This window comes from Dermacentor variabilis, chromosome 1 (genome assembly GCF_050947875.1).
Source record: "Dermacentor variabilis isolate Ectoservices chromosome 1, ASM5094787v1, whole genome shotgun sequence".
Taxonomy (NCBI): domain Eukaryota; kingdom Metazoa; phylum Arthropoda; class Arachnida; order Ixodida; family Ixodidae; genus Dermacentor; species Dermacentor variabilis.
In genome coordinates this window covers 134,894,631-134,917,987 of record NC_134568.1, presented here as the reverse complement: position 1 = coordinate 134,917,987, position 23,357 = coordinate 134,894,631, and the positions used below count along the sequence as shown (strand labels likewise).

The 23,357-nt window shown below is 45.3% G+C and overlaps 1 protein-coding gene across 2 annotated transcripts in view; it reads right to left on the bottom strand.

Annotated features, from left to right (window-relative positions):
* Positions 1–1,249: 1,249 nt before the first annotated feature.
* Positions 1,250–23,357, bottom strand: part of LOC142584903 (uncharacterized) — a 118,663-nt gene continuing 96,555 nt past the window's right edge. For both annotated transcript variants that reach the window (XM_075695245.1, XM_075695237.1), the window contains exons 3-9: positions 20,666–20,775; positions 17,563–17,658; positions 15,130–15,234; positions 13,566–13,628; positions 12,937–13,009; positions 7,809–7,899; positions 1,250–4,550 (exon numbers count right to left, since the gene is read on the bottom strand). In XM_075695245.1, coding sequence (XP_075551360.1) covers positions 4,133–4,550; positions 7,809–7,899; positions 12,937–13,009; positions 13,566–13,628; positions 15,130–15,234; positions 17,563–17,658; positions 20,666–20,775 — 956 coding nt within the window. In that variant the 3' untranslated portion in view covers positions 1,250–4,132. The remainder of the gene's footprint in view (positions 4,551–7,808; positions 7,900–12,936; positions 13,010–13,565; positions 13,629–15,129; positions 15,235–17,562; positions 17,659–20,665; positions 20,776–23,357) is intronic.

Here is a 23,357-nt window from a genome sequence, read left to right as displayed (position 1 = left end):
GCTGCTGCTGGCAGGCGGCGACACAAGTCTGTGCCAGGACTGGCTCATCAGACGCCATTTTTCTCATAGGCGAAAACAGCTTCTCACTTTTGTGCTAAAAAACAGGCGACTAATCTTGCCAAGTGTTATACTAAACGAAGTCGGCGACAAAATGCGATCGTTTTGCAAGATTTGAGCAAGAGCAGTGCCGCGGTGCGCGCAAAATCGTTTTTTGAACACGCGCAGCCAAATATTCAGGATCCCGTACGTTTTAATATTAGAGAGATTTAGAACAGGGGCCCCAAAGAAATAGCGTCGAAGCCACTGTGCATGCGCGATACACGAACTGCGTTTGGGTTTTGCGTTGGGAACGCTATTTCACCGATTTAGCGTAAGCCTAAATAGCGGCCCCAAAAGCTTTGCGTCAGCAAACATGGCGGCATCCATTGAAGCGACGGCTCTAACCTAGCACCAAACTGGGTTCGATTCGTGGTAACGCCTGAAGTTCGCAAGCTAGGAGAAGTGACTGCCGTTATCGCTTTCTCTCAATTAGCGTGTGTTATGAAGATTGATTCATTAGACGCCGCTGATTCCGAATTCGATTGTGGATTTTATGACTCGTAGGCCTAAGACGGTTATGCTTGGCTGGTGAAGGTACGTAAAGTTGGTTTGCTCAAAACTAAGCGCAACTAATTGTTTGCTGCTTACAGAATGACCTCTAAACTGTAATTAAACGCGAATGCATGCAAGTCAAAATTACTCTTCCTATCATAAAATGGTATATTTTATATAATTATTTCTAATAGGTTTTTTTTTTTTTTTGACGCCGTAGTGGCGCTGCCAGCGCAAGACGCTATCCGCAAACGCAAAGCCCTGTTCTAGAACTCTACTCCTGCGTGCCCCAACGCTAACACCCGCAAATCTCTTTGGGGCCCCAAACTATTGGGGCGGTAAAGGTACGTAAAGTTGGTTTGCTCAAAACTAAGCGCAACTAATTCTAGAACTCTACTCCTGCGTGCCCCAACGCTAACACCCGCAAATCTCTTTGGGGCCCCAAACTATTGGGGCCCCCATTCTAAAACTCTTTATTAAGGGAATCTATGTTTTAGAAAGCTTGTGGACAGAGAATCGCAGCACAGTCTCGTACAAGGAGCTTTTCTTTTTTATACACAGCTTATAATTCGACCACCAAAGGCTCCGTTCGCTCTCAGAAATCAAGCCGTTCAAGAAAGATGGTTCGCGCTGAGGAAAATAAACCACAGCCAACTAATGGCATGAAAAGGAAGTTTATTACCGGAAAATTACAAATGACGGCGCACAGAGTCACGCTTGTACATAGGTTAATATAAAATAAATAGATCTGGCGATGCACGCAAATCTTTTGTGTGTAAACACTGGCGCACTCACGCACACAGCAACCAGCTTCTTTCTTTCATTTTGGAAGCATGCGCTCCATTCGCAACAGCAGCAACACACCATGGAATTTTCAAGCCAGCGTATTACAAACGTCCACATTTCTTTTTTGGCGCAAAGTGAATCAATGCTACCGAGAAATAGCATGAGCAAGGACATTATAATTTTCGCCTTAACCCGGAGGCAAATAATGAAGTAAAAAGCGGCATTTGTAGTGAATAAGCGTAGACATGCTGCTTCTAAACAGGGCTGACTAAGGCCATTTCCTGTGCAAGCTCGTAGGTCGGATGGCGCGTTCGCGGCTCACGTTGTGAAACCTGTTCCCAACGAATCGCCAAACCAATAGCGCTTTCACATACCGTTGTGGACACAGTGAAAAACTAGCAATATGGTTAATAAAAAGCCAAGCTGCTTTATTATTTACCCCACGCTACGAAGTCATTCTCACCTTAGCGACACTTGGAGGGAACGCTTTATTAGTACGCCCCTGTAATGGCATGAGTGTTATACAACGTGGTTAAACAAACGAAAACGACTCTATGACCGAATTTTCGTCCGCGCTATATTGTAACAATGGATGTTTTAGACTTTAACTAGAAAAAACATTTCGAAGTTCCAGGAGCTCACGCATCCGAAGCAATAAATAGGTTATTACATCGAAAATTCAGGCTTCAAAAGTGAATATGTATTCGTCAGTTACCAACAAAAGTCAAGGTTGCTTCTGCTGTATGTGGCTTACAACCTACCTTTCTTCTCCTTCGTTTTTTTTCCTTTTTCTTTTTTTAGCCACAGCTTGCGTCTACCTATGCAGGACGGTCTTCGGCTACTTAATACGGCTAATTAAATATTCTCGACTATGGGATAACATGCTCAACATGTCCGCGTTCCAAACTATACTGCTCCAAACAATTTCCGGCTAAATAAGAAGTACTCAGATCCTTATAAAAACTTAGGCAGCTCCTGACAGAAAAGTCCGTGGCACTCTTTCGCCATATATGGTCCTTGCGCCACTGAACACCACATCATCATCGCATAACGGTCTTAAACAGTCAGTTCAACAGTCATACACACAGTCACAACACTCAACCCGTGGTCATTGCACCAAATAAGATTGTCATGTGCAATATGGTGGCTGTGTACACAACAGCGTGGAACCGCACGCAGTCATGTAAAAGAGTGAACGGTAGCATACGTGTAAGCGCGCTAATAACCTACGAGAACCAAGGTAATATGGGTTTAGTTCTTCTGTGCGATCATTTTCGGACATGCGTCTTCTATCGCTCCAAGGTGCAAACACAAATTCCTGTCCTGTTCCTTTAATATCTAGGAATTAATGCGGAGGGAACACTTACTACGATGCAGTTCAGTTGAACCTGAGTGACATTCCAAAGTTGTATATACACATAGCCTACACGTTCTCTTGACTTTTTCGCATTGATTGTAAAGCTTGCATGCAAACCAGACGTCCGGAACGGTTGTGTCATCTTTTGTGAGCGTGGTGGTGGTCTTTCAGTTGAAGAGAACATGAATAGTGTTGCATCATTTCCATGAGCTCAACACACATTAGTGTTGGAAATAATGTATGAACTTGCCTATAACTACATGGCATGCCGCGCCATGTCGTATCACGTTATTTACCAATGAGCAGGCACTCGGCGAGTAAAATCACACAGCCCTGCGAAAGCATTCACTGCAATGACAAACGATTTGCCTCTATACACAAAGCCATTCCAGAGTCAGGAGACTTTAGAATTACATTCTGTTTTGTGTTCTCATCAGTCATCGTGCGTGCAGGGAGTCTTCCACAACACACACCACATTGCATTTGCTGGTAAATAAGTATTTCATGCACACAGAGAAAAAAAAAACAACATCCGTATGGTTTTCACCACGCTACAAATACACCAAACGGTATGAACGCGTGACTCTAACTGTTGCACAAAAGCGTATACGATCAGCCACAAGAACTGAGATTCACTGAATGCCACTCAGAGACTTCCGGCACTAAAGGGCCTGGAAACCAGTAAAGTCATATCAGGACACAAATGTGACTGAAGTGAAATCGTACAGGGTATCACTTTTACACTTAGTGCAAGGTAAACAGTTTTCGGAATCATTAGTATATCTACCAGACAAGTGGTTCCGGTAGGCACGCAAGGTCCAATGGGCTCGTCATATCATACAAAATTTTCGCGCGCACATACGTTGTTGCCTCTCTGAGATTTCTAGGATGCTTAGACAGGGCTTCAGTGTGGCGCTGCGGCCACTGATCTGCGTCGCTGTTGGGGCTCTCTGCACCGCATTGTTTATGGAGACAACGACGGCGCTGTTGAGCGCGAGCCAATTTTGACCCAATTTGTCTTGGGTAGCTAAGCACTCAGCCCCGACATAAAAGCTGACGTAGCTTTAGGCTATAAGAGTAGCGTCTAACTGCATAGTACTTCACGTAACAGGTACTTCACAGCACTAGTGAGAACAAGGAGCACTGGTGGTCATTTAGGCGACTGGCTATGCGCCGAGACACTCTAGTGTTCACGAGCCAAAAATGAGCGACAGGCTATGTGGGCACACTGTAGGAACGCGTAATATATACCCTTTTCTCATTGTATTCAACGGTCCCAGCACAGGCCCCCAACAACCCAGCGCTAACTAGGCGTCAGAGCTAGCCGGAGGGTTTGTCCCAGGAAATAATTGCAAGCGTCTGTGTAACTCGTCAGCTCCATGCCGGATTCGCGGACGCTTAAATAGAGCGATAGAGCAGGATAGTCATGTCCCGGTAGGCCATTCGCACATAGCACTGCTTGGAGTGTGTGACGCAACTTCCCCAGTTGCGCCCCACTACGCAGTGCCACGTCGGCTGGAACATCTGGTCGAAGTCCTGCTTGATGCTCTCGGCAACGTGCTTCTCAGTCGAGTACAGTTTGACGGCCTGCGTGGCTGACTCGACAGCGGCGCGCTGCATCTCCTGCGGCATGTCCGCCGCCTGGATCTTCACCTCGGGGTTTTCCTCGCCACCGCATACCGTGGACGCGGTGGGCGTGACGCATGTCAGGCGCGCGCCGCCGACTCCGGCGCCGAGGATGCCGCCCCGCTCCGAGCCGCCTCCGCCTGCGGGACGGCTGCTCACGTAGAACGAGGACTTGTGTCGTCCATTTTGCCTGCGGTAAGAAGGAATGACCACGTGGTCAGTTACAAGGTGACATATGAGGAGCGACCTTTCTTGTGTTTGTGTTAGAGAGAGTAAAGTGAACGAAAGGCAAGAAGGTCAACCCAACACCAGTCCGGTTTGCTACCGTACGCAGAGGGAAGGGCGTCAGTCTTGTGCATGAAAAGTTTAGGTGGATATCAGCTCATCCAGATATGTACACTTAAACACGTCTACAGTATTCACGTGTGAGTTTCCCTGAAAACGTGCGAATATCTGCAGGTCATCAAGATTAGCTACCTCAATGTGTTCCACGTTGGCGAAAGCTAGTATTGTCAAGTGTCCCATTTCGCGTCTTAAACGCAAAGTGTTCGAAGGTAAAGGAAGTAACTGTCGTCACCTAAGCTGGGCAATGTTTTCAGACAACCATATACGTATCAGCGAGCATTCGATTGGTGCGAAAATTTGTGATGTATTGTTGTATAATACTTTCTTCTCAGTAGTGACAGTCAACATTGACATATGTGTGTCTTAATGCAGCTAGTAACTTTGTATTGACCTTTACATGGCATTGAAATAAGGTGTCGATTTTTTTGCTGTGGCAGCGCGTCTCAGTGCTTCACGGCTCAATTCTTTTCAGCTCTTCCATCGTGTGCCCCACCCATCCAGCTGCGAACATGGTGTTAGTGATCGAGTTTTGCGGGAAAGAGAGAGAAATAAGTGATAAGGGAAAGGCAGGGAGGTTAAGCAGGCTGAGCCCGGTAGGCTAACCTGAACTGCGGAAGGGGAAGAGGGGAAGGAATTTGAAAGAGGAGAATGAAAAGAGAAGTTCACACTTTACACAGTTACACAGACAAGCGTTCATCACTGAGTTAGTCACAGGCGGGTATACAGGCTGGTTCATTTCAAAAAACGCAGCAGCGCCTTTGTAGCCTTGCACATAGCAGACGCACGAGGCCACGGGCCCAAGATCTTCTCCTCTGTAAAGGGCCTGCAATCTAATTGTTTCAAAGCTGTCCGAAGGGCACTTCTCTCATTTTCGTATCTGGGGCAGTCACATAAGAGGTGCTTGGTGATTTCCTCAGCACCACATGTGCTGCAGTTGGCACTGTCCGCCATTCCAATTAGGAATGAGTGTGCGTTAGTAAAAGAAACACCTATTCGCAGGCGACAGAGTAATATTTGTTCCCGTCGGTTAAAACCCGGTAAAAGTCGTAATTTCATATGTGGGTCCAAGGCATATAGGCGTCGGTTGGTAAACTTCGGTGTATTCCAATTTTTTAGAGTTATGGTATGGGCAAGACCGCTGAGGGGCCGCGCTGCATCCATTCTTGACAATGGTATCGAGCTTCTTTCATATTCTCCATGTGCCGCACGGGCAGCTTTGTTGGCGCGTCCATTACCAGTGATGTTTCAGTGAGCAGGTCGTGGCTTCTGTCCACCGCTCGATGGTAGCGTAATCGTATCTCTGCTACCAATTGTTTATGTGGGCTGCAACGCAGACTTTATAAGGGTGACTGCAGGGCGCCAAGTTCAGACCTTGTCGATGTTGTGGCTGATCTTGAACTTCTTGCAGAATTATGTCAACGGAATAACTACCGCACCAGTAGAGCTGGTTAGAGTCGAAGAGCCATCTGTATAAATGTGATTTCGATTGCAGCAGGAATCATGCAGCATAGACGAAGCCGGCTTCATTCAGGGCACAAGCTGACAAGTCGGACTTCTTTGCAACTCCTGGAATGGAAAGCCGCACTTTCAGTTGTATGAAAATGTCTATCACTCTATACTGTATGACTTGTATAATATTTCTAATGTTTCTTTTTCCATTTCTTTTCTAGGCGCTGCACTATGGAAATCCAACTGGTTAAGAAGGGCCGCCTGCGCTGGCTCGAGATATACCTTCGTGCTGTTCTTGGGACCGGCACCTTGTTGCAGCGCTACCATGAGGACCGTACGGAAATAGTTCGAGTAGCTTCGGAATGGGGACTTTGACGCTGACAAGTTTCCGTCTGATAGGCGTCGTGAGCGTGAGCGTCAGGGGAGTACTGAGGGAACAAGACAACCTACACTGTGCTATACTGAAACAAATGCAACGTATTTAGGGAGCGTCAAGCAGGGACCATTAGATTGGTGCCAGGCTGTCATCGTTCAGCCAAATAGCACATGGCATCACACTGCAACTTGACAAAGTGAGACATAGAAAACTTGAACTTGTACGTTCAGAGCTTGTAAATTGAGTAACATCTTCAGGCTTCCTTTCTGCTCCTTCTCGACCGAAGGTGCTCTGCGGTAGATCGTCCAGTAATGGCTCGAGAGGCTCGAGCTCCAAAGTTTTCGCTATAGCTCCCGAAGCATTAGGATAGTTAACATGTATATTCCGAGAAGCACCGGGAAGCCTAACGGCGGAATACAGTTTAAAACAAAAATGACTCCTATTAATCTCGCTGAAATAAATGCGGCTATATTCTGCTGTATACCTCACAGATGTTTACACAAAGACGTTGAATATAGCGAGAACATTGGTAACCCACTGAACGACTGTAGAGATTCCAGCACGAATCGAGAGATCCTTGCATCAGAAGGGCATTCACTGCGTGCGAAGCTTGCACATACAATCTACTCATTTTTCTTTTACTTGAGACAGCAAGTTATATTTATTATTTTCAGTGGTTCATGAAGCCTCTTGTGTGTCATATGCGCCTCCGAGATGTGCGCTCAGATGCGTTTTACTTGCAATAACATGTGATATGATAATTTGTGTTTGTATACTGCTTCTCGTCATCTTGTTTGAAGCCTCTTGCGTGTCATATGCCTAACACTGGAATAAAATGCGACAAAATACGTAAATCCTTGCACATATATCTCAAAGAAAAGAGCCATCGTTTGCTGGGTGCATGCTAGATGACATCGCAATACCGCGGTGCAGCAAACGGAGGCTTCACTAAGGCGGGTGGTATCTGTGCCTTGCTGTGCAAGTTCGCCAACATGCACGTCAAGTAACAATTGATGGGCACGCACGTCGTAAGCCAGCGCCACCGCGTGTATGGTGACCTGAACTAGCTACTGCGTCTTTTCAGTCGCAGCTTTTACAAAAAGCCCTTTAGTTCGCCCTGTCGTTGCTGTTTTTGCAGCTTTGCTTTCATTAATGCAGGAGATAGGCCGCTATAGTGTACCGTTGGTAGACGCCATGCAGGCTAATGCGATTAATTATGTAGGCTAATGTGATTCTAGGCTAGGGTAATGTGATTAATAGAAACAAAGCAATACTTACATAGGTGCTATCATAGGCTTAGGTACGTAGTCTTCGACGTCCTTCAGCCGCTCCAGCCTCTCGGAAAAGTAGTCCGCGTTGTTGGACAACTCTGCGAAAATGCAAGTGCCATGTTAATGGGCAGAAAAAGAAAATTGTTGAAACTTACAGGTGTTGCTTTTATTTTAGGTTTCATCAATGGTGCATTCATTGCTTAATGGTTATTTTCCTCTTTTCCATAAATATGTATAAACAGGCACATTCAAGCTGCTACCGGGTAAAAAAATATCTGGATGATAAAAGCAAATAATAAAAGCTGTTGAAAGCGCCAAAGAAAGGCTTTCTGTGAAACGGAAGGAAAGAAATGAATTCGGTAGGGCACCTCGCATCCAAGCGACATCCCCCTCCCTCCCGCACTAACCCTCGCCCCAATCTTCGAAAAAAAATGAAAGAAGTTAATAAATGGCTCGAACATGACAGGGATGTGTTATAGGCATGTCTGCTCCCTGCTCATACATTCATCCAAAATTGGGCTTTACCTCATGATATGATTTCATAATTTTCATAATTTCATAATTTATCTATTGATAAAAATACAATAAATATTGGTATAAATCCTTAACGAAAGACACATACGACGCCGCAAAATACATTTCTATTATGCTCTATTCACTTATGTTCTATTCCAATCACACTAAGTTCAGTCCCGTGACCTGCGGCGCGTATCCATGCTAAAATCCTCCACAGCTAGCTCATTTGCTCGCAACATCACATCATACCAACAACATACTGCTGAATAAATTTTCTCGAGCAAGCTACGTAACCGAACAATCAGACTCGAAAAAAAAAAGTCGCAATTTCTCCCGAAAAGGCAAAAGATTGATTGCGACAGCGATTTATTAGACAGCTACACGAAGTAAGGTTATTAATTTTCTTGCCCGTATAACTTGCCGTAAACATTCTCTTACTAAATTAACAAGCATGGTGTCACGCGCGGACATGCAAACATGAACACACCTCACTCGATGACTGCGGACGCTCAGTGTCAAAACGCTGATGTAATGAAGAGCGGCAGCAGCGGCGAGCAAATTGCCCAATTCATGCTTCCTCTAGGCGCACGAGAACACAGCGCACACGAAGCCATCAGCTATACCGGGTTGCCCAGCTTTGCACCCACCGCAGATTACCTCCAAGATAGGGCGCGCGCGTCCTCGGCCGAAGAGTCGAATCGCGCTAACTTGCCTCCTTCCCCCCGCCCTCTCCCTCCTAGCGCGGACACCATCGGTGCATCCGAAACCATGGCCGTGAGTGGATATCGCATTATTGTGCGTTGTTGTTGCCAGAGTGTCGTGGCAAAATCAAATATTGAAAGGAGTGTCTTGTTCTTCATTGTTCCCTCAACAAGATGGGAGCGCCTTGAAGTGCACTTCCACCATTTTGCGAATGGCAACGGGACGGAAAGGTGGAAGTTTGGCGAAGAAAGTGCGTGTGCGTTCCTGTGGTTAACGGCCGCGTGCTCGCAGGCCAGACAACCACACCTTGCCAGGTGCGATTATATTTTGTCTAATTTTCCTACTATGCAATCAGCGCGTCTGAACAACCGCGTTTCAGTGCTTTCCGTGCCATTCCACTTCGCGAAAGTGGATGACCAGCAAAGCTGTTTAGCGCACGACACATATGTGGCCCAGAATACTGAACAAAGGTACGAACATATTTGTTGTCCTAATCTATGGTCATCGCGGCCATATAGGTACGCACACACATTAGTGCATCACATCTGTTATTAAATGTGTACGTCACGTAAGCCAACGAATGGCTCATACCCCTTAAGCAATGGTCCATGATGGGCATACACCCGTAAACGCGGCCTCCCCATTACGACGACAGAAGTTAAATTCTACGCTGTAATGATGAGAGGCAACGGATCAGGCTGTGGAAGAAGACGATGACGAACGCGCGAGCAGTGACACTAATGCGTTCGCGCAGTCGGCGCCGAAAATTGTTTAACTGTCCTTTTTGAAAAAGTTGTACAAAACATTTTAAGAAAAACATCTGTTCTTACCCTCTGTTCCTGGGACCTCTTCAGGTCCCACGTGTGATAAGGGTAGTTCAAGGACGGGTCAGAAGTCCCCGAGCCCACAGGGGTATGTGCCATTGAGCTGGACCCTTTCCGCACTATCAATCGCCAAGATCGGCCCACATGATTTGTTTTGTCAACATCTCGGATACAATTTTTTTTTCAGATCCTAGCCATAGACAGCTTTACTGTAAAAGGCTGCACGGCTAAAGCCCAATTTATTGCTGCTACACAGTTGTCATGGATGCACGGGCGTCTCAAATGCTCAGTGGCTGAGGGGATCAGTGTAGGGTGTTGGCAAAGGGTGGCGAGCAGTCGCATGCTTTGCAATGAGCTGCCTTGCGAGAATCAGCAGTGGCAGTCATCCCGAAGTTTCAGATGGAGGGCGATACTCTTTCCTGTTGTCCGCACCACCTATAGAACTAGATTCTTCACGAATACCAAACATGCAGGTTCAAAAAAGCATCCCGAGTAAACCGTGCAATTCAGAAATCCAACCTATGCCACCGCTATCTTGTCTCTATCGCTCTCACAGGCGTGCCTGTAAGTAATGAAAATCGCGAATCCCCGGCACGACAGTTTGTCTGGGCTGCCGATTATGCTCCTGCCATTCTAAAGTATGCAGGGGCCCTATAACGAACAAATTTTCCAATATGTTTTTATTCCAATCTGCTGACGTCAATTTTGCCTAACCGCCAACGCAAGCATCGGGCGGTGCCCGCAGAGTTGTCTGAACAAACCAATCAAACGCTCTCCTCGCTTATAGGAGGTCACTTTTGTTTGCGTTAAAAACGAATAACATTGCCTACACTGAGCGGCTTGTCTTATCTAATTGCCTGACAAGAGGCGAGGAGCACACTCAAGTGGAGAGGGATTCGATGGGGCCAAGCCAGTGCACTGAAAATTGATAATCAGATGAAGAGGGCGGTGCCGGCGTCTGCGATTGGTCCGCTTTCCCTTACTTGGCTTAAGGTGGCTGGTCGAAAATCGCGGCGGCATGCAACGGAAGGTCAAGAATGCCGCTAAAATGGATCCTCAGCAAAGAAGAGTTGGCAGAGCGAGGTCGTAAACGCGTCTAAAGTTCTTGAAAACGATACACGGCCACGCAAAAAGGTTTATTGTACTCAAATAAACCAATGCTCTCCGGCAGGTGCGAGTAGCCAATGCCTGAGATATAGGCGGCAGCCATCTTTTATTCCTTTCGGAATGGGGCAGCCTGCGGCTATTCAGAAAAAAAATTCAATTTTGTTCTGCATATTATTGCATCTTTAACGCGTACACGTCACTTTGACGCGGTGAGTTTTCGCGATCTTGTGACGTCGCGTGACAGGCAGGTGAAGTGAGTGCAGCCTGAAAACTTGTGACCAATAGCCGAGGGTTAATGGCTAACCGTTTGCTTGTAATACAAAAGAAAATTGTTCGCGTAATTAGTGATATGCCTTTTGACTCCCCATCTGAGCCCCTATTTAAAAAGCTTCGGGTACTTAAAGCCAGTGATATGTTTAACTACCGCCTTGCTCTTGGATACATAAAAGAAACCAAACAGAACTTAAGCCTTGTTTCATCTCTGGCTAGATTAAAACACACATCCCATGTTATAACACCAGGTCCCCGGAATACTGGCAGGTGCCGCATGTGCGTTCAACCTATGGTGACCAAATGACTTGTTACACTCTCCCCACTCTGCTGAATAATCTCAGATTTGCATCCATCGATGTACCAAATTGTTCTGGCAGAGACCTGTATAATTTCTATTGCCCCAAGAATTGGGTTTAACCATGTACCTAATGTTTTTCTTTTTAAAGGTGTCGTGTATCTATATATCTATATTGCTTGTTTTTCCCGAGCTCTTTCATGTATGAAGCAAATTGTTTAAGTGAGATCTATGTACTACATGCCATTACTCTTTCCTTTCTCCATTTTCGTTGTTCCTCTTTCCTTTCATTTTCTTCTTTTTTTTTCTCGCTCCTTGCTGTCTGCTGCCTTTTGGACCTTCTGGTTATTAGGACCAGTCAAGTTGCTTTTGTAGCAACTTTTTTCCTAATGCCTTGGCACTTTGTACCACTTGTTTTTATGAATAAAGGTATATTATTATTATTTTAAAAAAGGCGTTGAATCAGAAATAACTATTTTTTTTTGTTTGGCCCAATGATGCATAATCAGTGCGTACGAGTCATATCAGATGGGGAGCTATCGCGGTTTTCGTGACGTCGCGTGACAGACAGGCGAAGTGGGGGTAGTTCAAAAAAGTTTTTGACCAATCGCCGAGGGCTGATTGCAGAATTGGAATAGACAAGTTTGGAATAGCTTTACGTTATAGTGCTCCAGGAAGCTGTTCCCTGTACTGTTCCCAGCAGTTTCCGAGAGAATATCAGTATCATCTCACTTATACATACAGATTATAAAATCTGTTCCAGCAAGCTGACCTACGAGTTCCTGCAGTACATGACGCAATAACAGGGTCCCATGGAAGCATGTGCACAGAAAGACCAACTCTGGCGTGTGGCTGCACTTAGCGCTATCTGTGTTGGGAATGTGACACCATGCGAAGGAGATGAAGCAACTAAGCGTTTCATATATGCCGTCTACGCCTTGTCAATACACTAGTACTTGTACATATTCGTGGTTACGTCCTAGCTTTTTTTTTTCGTCGATCTTTTTGTCGTTGCAGTTAAATTTGTGCGTTTTCTGGGAACGCTGCTTTTTCTACTTTATTTTTTGTCTAAGCACAGGTTGATAGAGCGTCTCAGTTGGAGCTGATTTTTCTACTCGGTGATATATAAGATTAAATGTGTGCGTACTAGTAATCATAACTTTCGAAACATTTTCAAGCAAGAAAATCACTTTTTTTCATTATTTCCCGATTATCATGGCATCTAAAATTTTTCCCGACGTTTCCCGTACTAAGTGCCTGTAGAGTTTAGTCCCCACCCACAAGAAGCGGCTTGAAGCATAGCTACAAGAATGAAATATTATAATTTTACAGGTCGTAGAACTGGTAAATTATACACGACTGTTTCCGCAGAAACCAAGAAGAAAACGATGTCGGTTGAATTGGTTTGGCGTTCTTACCTTTACGAAAGGCGCTCAAGCCACCGTTCTTGGCTTTCTTGTAAAATGAGATGACGCAAGCCACGCTGTATATCTGCAAAAAAAAAAAAAATAAATAAATAAATAAATAAATAAATAAATAAATAGGTGTGAGGTACTTTGAAACCAATTCAGATGGAGAAAAAGTTGGAGTGACCTGCAGCAAGAAGAGTTTCCGTGAATAATATTTATTAACCTCTGTATCGCGAAACTCCTTCCTTGATACATAATTTAGGCCTCACTGTATACCACAAGAGAGGCGCTTATCATTGAGGATAAATGGACTGCGTTTTCCCTTACGGCTGGCGTTCGAGTGACGATAAATTTAGCATCGCAGCTTGATCGCATATTACCTTCGCTCACCGCAATGCTGCGAAACAATGTGTACTGCTTTTCCACTGGTGTCTTAGTTCGGTGCAGCGGGATTCAGGCGGTAAGCAAATCCTTTATTAAAGCTGCGAAAGAACTGTAGACGCTGAAAGAGGGCTTTCACTTTCCCGACAAGACGCGACAGTGTGACACAAACACAGATAGATCAATGGTAATTAGGCCCAAAAATGCAGAATGTAGTAGTTCAAGCTGTCTTCGAAGGACTGGCTGTCCCTACGTACCCGTAGCCCGGTCAGGAAGCCCACAACGATAGACACGAGCACGTCCGTAGTCCCGCAGCTTGACTGAAGAATGTGAAAAAGGAAATAAAAGCAATATGTAAGGATGACAACAAAGGCGTCGGTAAGGACAACACATGAAATCACTTTTTTTTCCTACTTTTACGGAGCAAAATTTCAGTACCTCGGAATTTTCTCTGACGGACTAGCAATTTCGCACAGACTGTTTAAACAAGAACGAAAAAATTGCATTGTGTGAGGCTGCACTCTATTAAACGATGACGGCCTCGTAATTCGTCTGCTGTCACACATGCACCTTGTATCTTTGGCGCGTGTACATGACGAACATATATTTGGAGTATAAACAAAAGTGCAAAAGAAACACGGCGTCGAGTATCCAGCGCACTTATGTGCTATATCTACCTATATAGTGGAAATCGTGATGCGTGCAGCGGTCAGCACGGCACTATATGCTGCCAGAGTCGACAGCTGTGTCGTTCCGTTGCCTGATGACACCAATAAAACTACCAAGAGACACGAAGAGACAGGGTGAAGAAGAGGACGCGACAATGTTTCAAGTCCTGCAGGAGGCTCTTTCCTCTTCTGTGCAGCTTTTTTGCCTCTATCTCTACCAATGCTTTTATTTTTGCGGACAGGCACTAATACTATCACTTGTGAACACGCTATGGGCTGCTTACTTGCATCATATGTCATTCTATCACTTGTGAACATGCTACTGGCCCCTTATCTACACCGTAGGTCATTATTCTATTATTTTTGAACATGCCAGTGGCTCCTTATTTGCACCATAGGTCATTATACTATCACTTCTTAGCATGCTACTAGCTCTTTATTTGCATCACAGGTCATTATTCTATCACTTAAAATGCTAGTGGCTCCTTATTTGCACCATAGGTCATTCTATCACTTGCTAGCATGCTACTGGCTTCTTATTTGCGCCACAGGTCATTATTATAACATTTGGAAACATGATAGTGGCTCCTTATATGCACCATAGGTCATTCTATCACTTGTTAACATGGTGCTGGTTCATTATTTCCACCATAGGTCTTTATTCTATCACTTGTGAATATGCCATTGACTCCTTACTTGCACCATAGATCATTATTCTATCATTAGTGAACATGCTGGGGGCTCCTTCTTCGCAGCATAGGTCATTCTATCACTTGTGAACATGATACTGGCTTCTTATTTGCGCCTTAGGTAAGGCTAAAACGCTCTGAGCGCATGATGTCATCGCCGTTGATATATTGTGCCACCTCCTGAACCTGTTAACAGACTGCTCACGCAGCAGTACATGACAAGGGGCGCACAGAGGCCACAAAAGCTACACGCACAGACCAACGACAGGTAGCCACAATCTACAATGTACACCACACCGTTTCATAAAATCATCAGAAAAATCATCATTCATCATAATTTTACCCACGTGCCGTTCATCAGTTCAACAGCATTAGGCCTCAACCGCCGCCTCCCTCTACACTTTTCTCCCCCCGTACAATGTAAGGTTGGGTCGCAAGAAGAAAGAAACGCTGATACCACACACCTTTAGTGTTGCCAGTCGTAGCGCGGTGAAGGCAGCGAATTGGTCCGCTTCAGTGATATATGGCGTTCTCATCGTCATCGGGTAGAGGCGGTCTCGCATGACGTACTGATGAGTGAAAGACAAAAACGAGATTCACATCATTTTTAATTAACGCGAACAAATCGGTGTTACTGCCTTGTTAGTACAATGGGCTTTTGGAGGACACGGAAAAATTACTGAAGTTGTACGAATCAAGGCGTGATTTTTTACTTCATAGAATATCTACAGGCTGGTGGGGGGTATAGATTATTGATCTTGCCACCATTGCGCTTGTTACACGTCAGGATAAAGAAATTGTTTCATGTACAATTTAAACCAAAAGGAGCGCGCCACACCATAGGGTCCTACACCAAGCAAGGAGCTCGGACACGTAAAGTTATCATAAAAGAAGCGAAACAGGTGCGAACGCCACAGATTCTGCACCAGCAAGCGAGTTGTCGACAAATTTTAGAGACCTTACTTGTTTTTCTGAAGAGGAAAAGCCGTTTATTCCAATACCAACAAATTTGTGTAGATACTGTGAGCTCCCGCACGAAGCAATAGTGTTTCTGAGGAAATTGTGGGTGCTTGTATTCGCAGGGAGTCAATCAAGCACGCGCAATACGGCGTACTTAAACAATGTATGGTGTATTAACGTTGTACCTGGCACATAAAAGCGAATGCGATCAGCTATAGCCGCTTTGTCCGAGCATATTTTATTGTCCAGCTTATTTCCGTAGAGACCTACGGTTGTAATACAACTTCGACATTTATTAAATTTATTCGTGTTTATTTTATCAACATGAAGAAAGACAAAAAACTGGGGAGAACAGAAAAAGAACAAGGCATTGACGCAGCTATAGCGTTTTTTGTTTAATGCGTTAGCATTCTTTGGATACTTCACGCACTTTTCGGGGGCTATCAATGTATGTTGTTTGACTGTTGGTAACTTGTATCTCACCGTTTTCCCGCTCACCTGGGCCACTGGGTAGTCGGTGATCGAATGGGTAGCGCGTCGGGCTGATGTGCTAAAGTGACAGCGTTCGAAACAACTACCGGACGAAAGTGGATCACTTAATATGCGGCAATGTGAACATACGTGCCGCTCTTCATCGAACCACTTTCACGCCGACATATGTCACTGTAAATGCGGGACTGGTAAGTACTGCTGTTCAAAGGAACACTTTGACGCCGACCTAGAGTAGTGGGCATGTGCCGATCTCTCTGTGCTGGTCTCTAATGAGCCTCTTTGACGCCAACTTGGGTAACTAGCTATGCGCCACTGGGAATGTGCAGCTCTACAATGACGAAAAATATCCCTTAAATTTGTCCGGTGCTGAGTGGAAACAAGCCCGTGTCGCAAGGTTTCCTCAAGTACAGCAACACGACGCATTAGCAGGTTGCGCCACAAATGCAGTTGGTATGTGCCATTCTTCACTGAACTTCTCTCCAATTTGGGTCACTGAGTATGTGCCACTGAATCTGCGGCCAAGCGAGGGAACAATTCTCAGCGTACGCTGGCACCGGAGCGCCACGCTTCTCATCTCGGAGGCCACGCACGGACTTATGGGCAGTGCCGCTAGAGGACGCAACGCGTCCAGAACGCAGCGCGAGAGAGCAGTCCGGCTGCGGTATGACGCGTTTCTCAGTGTTCGCACGCTCCCGCGCGTTATGCATTTCGGAGCCTATGCACACGCTTCGTGGCGGCAGCTCTAGATGAGAGTGTTCTTAGGGAAACACGAAATGGGAGTCTCCTTGCAGTGCATATGCCTGATAACTCGTTTCGACGGTGGAAATACGCTGTGGCGCTACACTGATTCAATGCTAACGCATTACCATCGACAGGCATCGTGAGATGATTTACGCCGCAATTTTTTTTTTCACCATGACTGCTCATGAACTGAACTTTGTATCCTACTGCAGTTATTTCGTCAAATCTACATGAGACCAGTTGAAATAGTTGGATCTAAACACTCGTTCTCCTTATCGTGTAGCATACGTTCCTCACGCTTTCTTTTGTCTTTCTTTTTGCGTTTGAAATGTAGCTGAGACAGAGAAGGGCACAAGTGGCATCCTGTTTTAGGTCACTGGCGGCAGACTAGCATGACACCGGCAAACGAAGCTTGGCGCTAAATTTTAGAAGCAACGGTAGTTAACATCTGAAAAGACAGCCTTTGCATCACGCTATGTGATAGTATAAAGACTGTTTTATTTCTGTATGTGCTCATTTAACAGTTAGTCGTAACTTTCTTTGCGGACAACCCTTGTATTTCATGCTGAAACCCACCATCCTGCTAACTGCAGTAAAGAAGTGCGAAAGACCTTTGGAGAAGAGGGCCAGTGAGTACGCAAACAAGGCGCAACATTTATAAACAGTCTAAGAAGAAATATTATCGATCGTTCACAGATACTTACCATAATAATTCGTAGTAGGACGAAGCCGGTGCTGGCAGCGATATCCACGGCTGCAAACACGGACAGAAGCAGTACCGTCCGCAAGGATACGCTACCCTGTGAGGGAGATTCAGAAAGCGCAAAAGCAAAGCTGCGATCAGAAACGAACTGCAAACCTACGTGCTCAAAAGTACGTTGGAGTCGTTGAAATCAGGACGGAACATATTACCCACTTCACTTCAAAAAAAAAAAAAAAACACATCATTTCGTCTCTCAAATCTAAGCTTTGCGCGTATATGGTATCGCTGTATGTAGCATATCTTTCGTATTTTCTTTTAAAGATATCTTCTTCCTGTGCTAGATTATTGTAAAAATGTCGAGTCTACCCACTTGATTCATCTTTCGTAATATCAGCTTTGTGCTTAGTTTGATAATGTTTTTTTTCCATTTGTTCATGTTTTATAACGTACAATTTAGTGCTTAAGTTTCATTTCTAGTTTTCTATTGCTTCTTGCCGTTGTTTTCTTGTGCGTCTTATGTTTATACTTTATTCACAACAAATCCCTCTAGAGAGTACCACATCGGGACCTCTTTGTGTGCATTACGCTCTATTCACAAAACTTTGTATTTACGTCAAATAAACTGAAATTGCAAATACACGCTCAGTTCTAACAAATGCTAGTCACAAACTCAAGCCAGACAAATGCACTTTCTGAGAGCGCAAGCACATATTACTGATTTAAGCAAAAGTTTGTGAGATCATAATATGATAACGCTTTTAGAGCTTGCAGTCTCCCCTTGTGGAGACTATGTAAATATTAGCTAAAAAAAGGAAGCTGAGTTTCCCCGTACATTCAAAGAATAGAGAGAGGGCTGGTAGATCATTTTGCAGGAGTAACTAGCTGTTCAACTGGTCTTCGGGAGCTCGCACATCTCTGAGTGGAGAGCGCCCACTCGGTTGAGACTCAAGCGCAGTTAACGCGTACACTCTAAACAAAATGCAAAACAACAAAACAGAACAAATGCAATCGTTGGGGGAATTATGTTGTCCCCAAATAATGATCATCATATACAGTGTGTGCACTTTCTTTTTTTTTAGGTTTCTGCGCTTGCTACATTCCTGTAAAGGAGACAATTTCACGCTGGAAGACGAATTCTTTTCGTGACATGAATGTACCGGATGCACAGCGTTAATAAGGTAACGCAAGATAAGTAACGATCATTGTTTGGGCAAGATAACCCCCACAAAGGGCAGAAATCTTACACTCCGTCGGTCAATACGACCACACTAGAAAATTTATTTATTTATTTATTTATTTACTTACTTATTTTACAAGGAGGGCACGTACATGCATGCAGTGCAAGTGCGCTTAGAAAAAAATCCTTAAAACACAACGCAAATACAGTATTGCAATAACTATGAATCAACTCAACCGTAGCGTTTTACAACGCATTTCCTTACAGTATTGATAGTATGCACGACAAAACAAGCACTAGGACTATGGGAGAAACATTAACTCTAACATGAAAGGATTGCCACTACTCCATTGCTTTCAGTGTAGACCAGAGGTTAGGCCCGGTACTGGGACGCGAACTCAGTTCTTGAACCTGCGACTACTGTAATATACGTGCACTTCAAGTATACCCAGGCTACATTTTCTTTTCTTTATCTATTGCGGCCCCAGTGGTGCGTAAGCATTCCTTGTGAACACGATGACACGCGACAGAACTGAAAAATCAATTCTGCAGAAGCCTGCAAGGTGGAGGAAGAGTAGTGAAAAGGAAAATTGTCGTCCACCCGACTGTGTAGCAGGAAGCTACACAGAAAAATCTGTACGGATTTCTCACAAAGAAAACTTCGCAGTTGAAGAAAAATTTGTTCTGGTCCGGAGATCGAACCCGGGACCAAAGCCACTTCGCGGCGTGCGCTCTACCATCTAAGCAAACAAAGACTGGCAGGACACTGAATATGGCAAAAACACCCGCCGTGGTTGCTCAGTGGCTATGGTGTTGGGCTGCTGAGCACAAGGTCGCGGGATCGAATCCCGGCCACGGCGGCCGCATTTCGATGGGGGCGAAATGCGAAAAACACCCGTGTGCTTAGATTTAGGTGCACGTTAAAGAACCCTAGGTGGTCAAAATTTCCGGAGTCCTCCACTACGGCGTGCCTCATAATCAGAAAGTGGTTTTGGCACGTAAAACCCCAAATATTATTATTATTATATGGCAAATTAGTTCGGCGGAAGGCCGCAAGGTGGAGGAAGGTTCATGAAACAATTCCCCTTTGTAAACGAGCCATGTATTGATGCGTACTTCGCCATGTCAGGTGAACATATTATTTGTTCCTAGTCTTGAACAGGTTTCTTTTAAAATTGCCCGTGATAAGTAGCGTTGTTCCACCTGTTCGGGTAGATTAACTTTAGAGGTGGACATTACTTAAGGTTCAAATTTATATGAGGCGGACATTTTAAGGACGGATATGGAATCGCTTCCTTTCTAAGCAGCGATTCTTGGAAAGCAGCAACAACTTCACGACTGCTCAGCTTAAATTTCAAATCTTCAACACGTATCCTAAAGTGATTAATTACAAAGTTAATCAGTGCACTTTCTTAACCACCTGAAATTAAGGATTTCTCGCAGAAGCAGTGTCTGCTTTTTCAATTAATCCAGCTTGACAAACAAGATTGCGCTATATGCTCCATGCAATCCTTTCTTTTTTTACATATAAAATAGTAACCACACTTGGTACATGCACGCACATCTAATGTGCCGCATTGCTTATCAATTTGTGATGTCGAATATCACTGGTACACATGGTACACTGTCGAATTACTAAATGTTAACTAATGTTTGCCGATCCAAGCATGACCGTTGCGTGCATTCTACCATTTCCGCATGTCGCATGTTATATCTCTGTCCTTGATTCTTCGCCCGCTACAGCGAAGCACCAACGATTCCCCCTGCTGACAATTCTTTAAATACTGTGCAGGTGTACGTTTGCGTACAGAGGAGGGAAGGAGCGGACACGGTTCGCAGCCTATTTGTAGAAACTAAGCGCCGTCGCAGCTTCAACAACCTGTACTTGCGGCACCATATATAAGCTCAGTTGGAGGGCAACACTCACGTCATCCTTGGCCTGCTTGAGGGCGAACGCCATCCACCACCAGCTGAGAATGTAGATGATCACGAACACCACGCTCAGGGCGAGCGTCGTCCGCGCCGACGTCAGTTCCACTGCAACGAAATGAGATCACGTTGCAGCTTGCCTCGTGTAAGTCGGGCGCGCTTTAGTATGCTGTTACACAGAGTAACGACAAACAAAGAAGGCAAGATAACGTGGTGGGTTAGGTTCAATAAAAATACTTGTGCATTTGGTTACGTCATTTCTGTACCCTATAATGACATTACACCGTCTGCAGCACAAACATATGACGTATCACGTATTCCACTGCAGCTACGTCTCTGATACAGCCTACCCGATTTTCTTCTTTAATTGCAATAGCAGGTATGTGGACACTTCAGGCGAATTTCCTCTGTCGGCGTCGCCGTCATGTTTCGTATAAAGCGCAAGAGTGATAAGATCGCGGCTGCGCGCCGCATGCTGTAGGTGCGAGGGAAAGCATGGGAGAGTGAGCCGACAAGGATGGTGGCTTGTGGTGGCGGCGTCTACTCGCGCGCGCCAGGGAGGACGGCGGAGAGGGTGTGCTCCGACTTTGTGCGAGCGCTCGTATAAGGAGGGGGGGGGGGGAGGCAGAGGTAAGTAGCGCGCGATCGCTACTGCGGTCGCGGCTAGCGCATGGTTCGGCTGAGGCCGCGCGCGTCCTATCTGGAAGGTATTCCGCGGTGTGTTGGAAGGCTAGCCGACCTGTGAAACTGATGGTTCGTGTTGAGGCGAGAGCTAGCACGAAAGGGGATCGATTCGCGCTCGCCGCTGGTGCCACTGTTCATCACGCCAGCGTTTCGACAGCAAGCGTCCGCTGTCATCGAGTGAGATGTGTTTATGTTTGCCTGTGCGCGCGTCACACCGTGCTTGTTAATTTAGTTAGCAAGCAAATGTTTGCAGCAGTTTATACAGACGGTAAAACTACTAGCTTTCCTGCGTATAGCTGTCTAATAATTTGCAGTGGCAATCAATGCTTCACGTTTCGGGCGAAACTGTGACTTTTTTTGCATTCCGCTTGATTGCATCACTAGTCAAGTATAATTAATAAACTTTCCAGGCATTAACTTTAGGGAAGAACTTCCAGTAAGAAAGTTGAGTTCTTTAGCAAAAGACTACTTCAGCAGCTTCTAGCGTCCTACTTGTTGCGTAATATCTTTTTCTGCATTCTAAAGAAGCCCCTCGGGTTATATAAAAGAAAGCGTAATACATGCCCGTTCGCGCGGCGCGATGGAATCGCAGCGCTATCAAAGTTGCCGCATAAGAACGAACAGCGCATTTATCCTGAGGCGCAATAGCGTAAGGCTTATTGTTATCATGAACCAGGCAAGCACATCACTGGCCTAGACCGTGCAGCTGGCGCCTGCGTCGCTGCCCTTATGCCCGGTCACTTTCAGAGCGAAGCTGTTAGTGCTGTTAGCCTCTACAGTTGGTCGGTATTTTTAGCGGAGCACCCTCAGGAAAAAAAAATACCTTCAGTGATTACGAAAAAAAAACCTTTAGCGATTGAAACTAAAAGTGCATACGTTCTGATAGCACACATACAGTATACATTACAGCATTCGTTTCAATACAGAACGAGCACAAAAGCATCGAAACCACATCATTGATGAAAAGGCGCTCCTGATAACAACGCGAAGCAAGTAGCGCTCTTAGCATACGTTTTCCGGTAAGGATTACTGTTGCGCGGCAGCTTGCGACATCGGAGTGTCGTCACTAGCCTCTGATTTCATAGTTGTCGCTGCCCCGCTATAGGTAGGCAACGCATAGGAGAAAGGAGTGCCGAGGAGCAGCGTGAATCTGAAGAGCGGAAAAGGGAAAAACGACAATACGACCAGCGGCGGCGTGCTGCCAAAATTGCCATTGCTCCCACTACTCTAAGTTATATCATTTCTACCATTACCCTAAGCAATGCAACACTGCAAATACCCCCCTCAGCAGTTGTAGTGGTGCTTTTCAACAGCTTCGCTGGACATCAACTTCCGCAGGGCCGCAATGGAGAGTCAATGTTTCTAACAGCATCCGTGCAAACTAAATGTGATGTTCGTTCACATGGCATGTTTGAGAGCACTGCTATCGCGACGCGCATGCAGGCATGTCACGAGCATTTTTCTGTATTTACTTTTACATATCTCGTGGGCTTTATTTGTGAAGAACTAAATGTTATTACGCAAAGAAGTAGGAAATTAGAACCTACTGAATTAGATAATAAAGAGAAAGTGGGACATCCACCCAGTCGTAGCAACTACTACGAAGATCAGATGGTAGAGCGGCTGCTTCGGAAAGGCGGTGATCCCGGGTTCGAGTCCCGGACTAGGACGAATTTTTCTTCAGCTGCGAGGCTTTTCTTTCGAGGAACCCGTGTGGGTTTTCTATGTAGCAATTGCTACGATTGGGTGGATGTATAATTTTCCCTTTATTAATTACTTCTCTCCACCTTGCGGATTTCCACAGACATATTAAGTCACACTGAATTAGATCGATGGAAAATAAGTGCAGAGAAAGAACACACCCGAACAGCCGATAAATACACAGGACAGGCGCTGTCCTGTGTCTTTCTCGGCTGTTCGTGTGTGTCTACCTGTGCGCTTATTTTCCGTCAATCTGCAATGCACCATCTAGCCCGTCTGCAGGTGTCGTTAAACTATACTGAATT